This window comes from Atta colombica, unplaced genomic scaffold (genome assembly GCF_001594045.1).
Source record: "Atta colombica isolate Treedump-2 unplaced genomic scaffold, Acol1.0 scaffold311, whole genome shotgun sequence".
NCBI classification, from domain to species: Eukaryota; Metazoa; Arthropoda; class Insecta; order Hymenoptera; family Formicidae; genus Atta; species Atta colombica.
The window spans coordinates 345,212-348,708 of record NW_017259417.1 but is presented as its reverse complement, the minus strand read 5'-3'; the positions used below and the strand labels follow the sequence as shown (position 1 = coordinate 348,708).

The window sequence follows — 3,497 nt, the reverse complement described above, 5'->3', positions numbered from 1 at the left end:
GAGAGAGAGAGAGAGAGAGAGAGAGAGAGAGAGAGAGAGAGAGAGAGAGAGAGAGAGAATCAGTTCTGTTTAATTTTATATTAAAATTGCTGCAACAGAAGAATAATATAGAAACACACGTTTTATCAACAGTATATATTATATTGCTATAAAATATATGTACATTATTTATTTTAGGGTATTTTTCCTAAGAAAGTTATAAATATGCCTCATTATAACACTAAATTAAATAAAGCTAACGTAATCGTTATCCAGAAGGCAAAATCCGTAACACTATCACATGCAGGCAAGGTATTCTAATAAATATCAAGAACATAAAGATAAATCAAAGAACAAAAGTAAAAGTTGAATAGATTCATTATATTGATTGCTTTACTGACCATTTTAGGAAGTGCTAGGGAAAGTAATAATGGAAGGAAAGAATCTATGCGTTACGAGCCAACATAATGCAAACTCGATCAACGTTCAACCCCATCATATTTCTCTGAATAATGGAGATCAAACGAAGACTATGCTGCCAACTGTAAACTCGCCACAGAATGCAGAATCTGTCAAAACGAACATAAAGGTAATTTATTATTCCTTATCGCTATTGTCCTGTTTAGTCCAATCTCTATGCACCTAATTATATTTTACAGTCTGGAAAAACGGTTGTGTCAGTCACGCGTTTTCGGCATGACGTTCAGGAAAACAAAGTTCTCTCGCAGCTTTTTGATTCATCTGCCATTTGTAATGTTGAGGCCAAGACTTTGATACAGGATATAAATGCGTGCTTGCCAAAGGAAGAATGCAATAATGATAAAAATACGATCGATCGAGAGTCATCTCTAAAAACAGATTCCATGATTACTTCCATATCGGAAGAAACACAGCACAGATCAGTTCAGAGTAATAGTAATAATATCGAGCATAGGTATTTTATTATATATATTATATATATTATGACAACAAATTCTTGATAAAAAAAAATCTTAAGGATTTATTGAATGTTTTGATTAATGCTTCTTTTCTCTTGTAGGAAAAATAACGATGTTAAAGTGAGTATAAATTCTCAGGATACGAATCTGCTAGAATCTTCAAAATCGTTGGGAAGCAAGGAAATACTGGTCAGGCCAAAGCAAGTACATGGTATGTTGCACAAGTAAAAGAAAATATATATATATATATTTTTTTTTAATTAAATTTAATTTTAATCAGAGATGAGATGCGTCTTTAAAACAATGAAATGTGAAAAGTATATTCAATTACAGATGATATTGAAGATGATGTTCGAATAGAAAAATGTGACGAAAATGTTGATATGTTTAACGCGATGTTAGAATCGACAAATAAAAATTTGCAGAGCTTCCAGTATCTAGTGGATAACGATGAGAATAACGATTTAGACAAGTCGTCGAGATCAATGGTGACCGTAAATCAGATGGATGAGCATGACAATTCGTAACAACTAAAGATCTCGCGTTATGCGTGTCGTAATTATAATTACACGACGGCAAGGCTGATACTTTCGTTTTGAAAGCGTACTGACATATTTATCATGTATAAGTATATATGTGTATATGTTTCTATTTATATGTACACACACACACACACACACACACAAACACACAAAACACGCGCTTGCGCACGCATACGTCTATTTTAACAAGATTTATATACATATGCTATGTTCAACATTTGTTGCTTTTCGGAAGATTTTGACGATCTCGAAAGGATTGAAATGATCTTTTCATTTGCGATTATTACGTGTACAAAATGAATAAGATAATTATCATTTGTTAAGATTCCGATGTTTGAACATATTGATTGATATTAGTACTGTATATAAGTGCCAAATTATACAATCTGCCATTAATTTATACTTTTGTAAAGAACCATGCGCGTTTGTTCATTTATCTATCATAATCCCAGTTTGCAATGTAAATTATTTCTTCATCAGCTTTTAGAATTTATCTACTATTTAACAAATTTGACTGTTCAGTTTTAAAAATTATCAAATTATTGAATCAATGCAATTATTGAATTTTACATGTTACATAGCGAAAGGAGAGATAACTGGATGTGTCAAATTATATACACACTGAAAAATCATTTTGTACTTCTGTTTGTAAATATGTAAGACATTTTTGTAAATGTGATATTATGATGTTAAGTATTAGAAGTTTGGTTTTGTGAATCTGTCACTTGCTCATACTACTATCGCAGCAGCATTGTAAATATTTTGTAAATGTACTAAATATCTCAGACTGTTCTGAGAAAGATGTTGGGTGGATATATAACATACTTTCTTCCACCCTATCACTATTAATAAATTGCGAATGTTAATAAAAGTTTATGATAGTATTAGTTATTGATAGCGAAAGAGAGAAGTATCGTTTTTTGCTATTTTTTAATAAAACTTGCTCATATAGAGCAACTTTACTCTCATCTAAGAGAGTAACAGGAAAAGGCTATATTTTTTGTAAGTGAAATAACACTGCCCTTCGAATTGCAATACTGATGTACTCTATTACTTAGAGTACTTAGACTTTACTGTATTTTATGCAGTATTTTCGCCAAGTTGCAAAATACTTTCGCCTACATTCTTATTGTACGAATTTGTAAGCAGCTAATCTTTATTGATATGTAAATTGAGATAATTACATTTCTCAATGAAGTATACTCGGCATGTACTGATTGTGAGTGTCTCAGATTTTTCGTATCAAAAGATGGCAGTAACTTCGCGCCAAAAAATCTAGAAATATAGCAATCGGAAAAAATTTTACAACGCATTCTTTACCAGAATGAACTTAAAGAAAAATTAAAGCGAATAATTTAATCCTTTGCCTTATATTGAGTGAGATTCGTAGTACGAACATTATATAAATATAAGAAAAAAATACGAGTAGAATTCATGATAAAATTGTTATGAGACTGCCAAGCAAACTGTTTACAAAATAAAAAAAAATCATATCTACAAGCAATTATTTCTTCTTTATTATATTATTCTTATTATATTATTTTCTGTTTTATATTATAAAATTTATGCAAAATATATATGTGTAAAAAAGTAAGTAATTTTATATTATATTGTTATTGAATATTTGATATTTTTTTTATAAGACAATGTTTGAAAGCTTTTTACACAGTATTATTGGCTTCCAGGTCGGCAAAAGGAGATATAAGTATTGCCAGACACTTATTGTTCTAGCGCGAACAACTTCATCCCTAATAATGAAATGTGATCAAAATCGTAAGGCAAAGGATTAATTAGTATTTTAAAAATTATTTTTCATCATTTTTAACTTAGACGAATCTTATTTTAATAATTTCGATGTAAAGCTTTATTATCTAGTAATATTGTATGTAAAAGATTATTTTAAAAAACGCACGTACAGTATCCACTCAATGGCAATACTCTCATTTAGGAATAAAATTTAGATGAAAATTGATGCAATAAATCAGAGATACTCTGTTTTGTATATATGATAATACTAGTGCAAACTATGTACATATAC

At 29.8% G+C, this 3,497-nt stretch overlaps 1 protein-coding gene across 1 annotated transcript in view; it reads left to right on the top strand.

The window, feature by feature from the left end:
• Positions 1-1,591, top strand: part of LOC108690316 (BRCA2-interacting transcriptional repressor EMSY) — a 7,345-nt gene extending 5,754 nt beyond the window's left edge. The window contains exons 8-12 of the mRNA XM_018197544.1: positions 178-291; positions 389-568; positions 639-913; positions 1,019-1,128; positions 1,251-1,591. Coding sequence (XP_018053033.1) covers positions 178-291; positions 389-568; positions 639-913; positions 1,019-1,128; positions 1,251-1,444 — 873 coding nt within the window. The 3' untranslated portion in view covers positions 1,445-1,591. The remainder of the gene's footprint in view (positions 1-177; positions 292-388; positions 569-638; positions 914-1,018; positions 1,129-1,250) is intronic.
• The last annotated feature ends 1,906 nt before the right edge of the window (positions 1,592-3,497 follow it).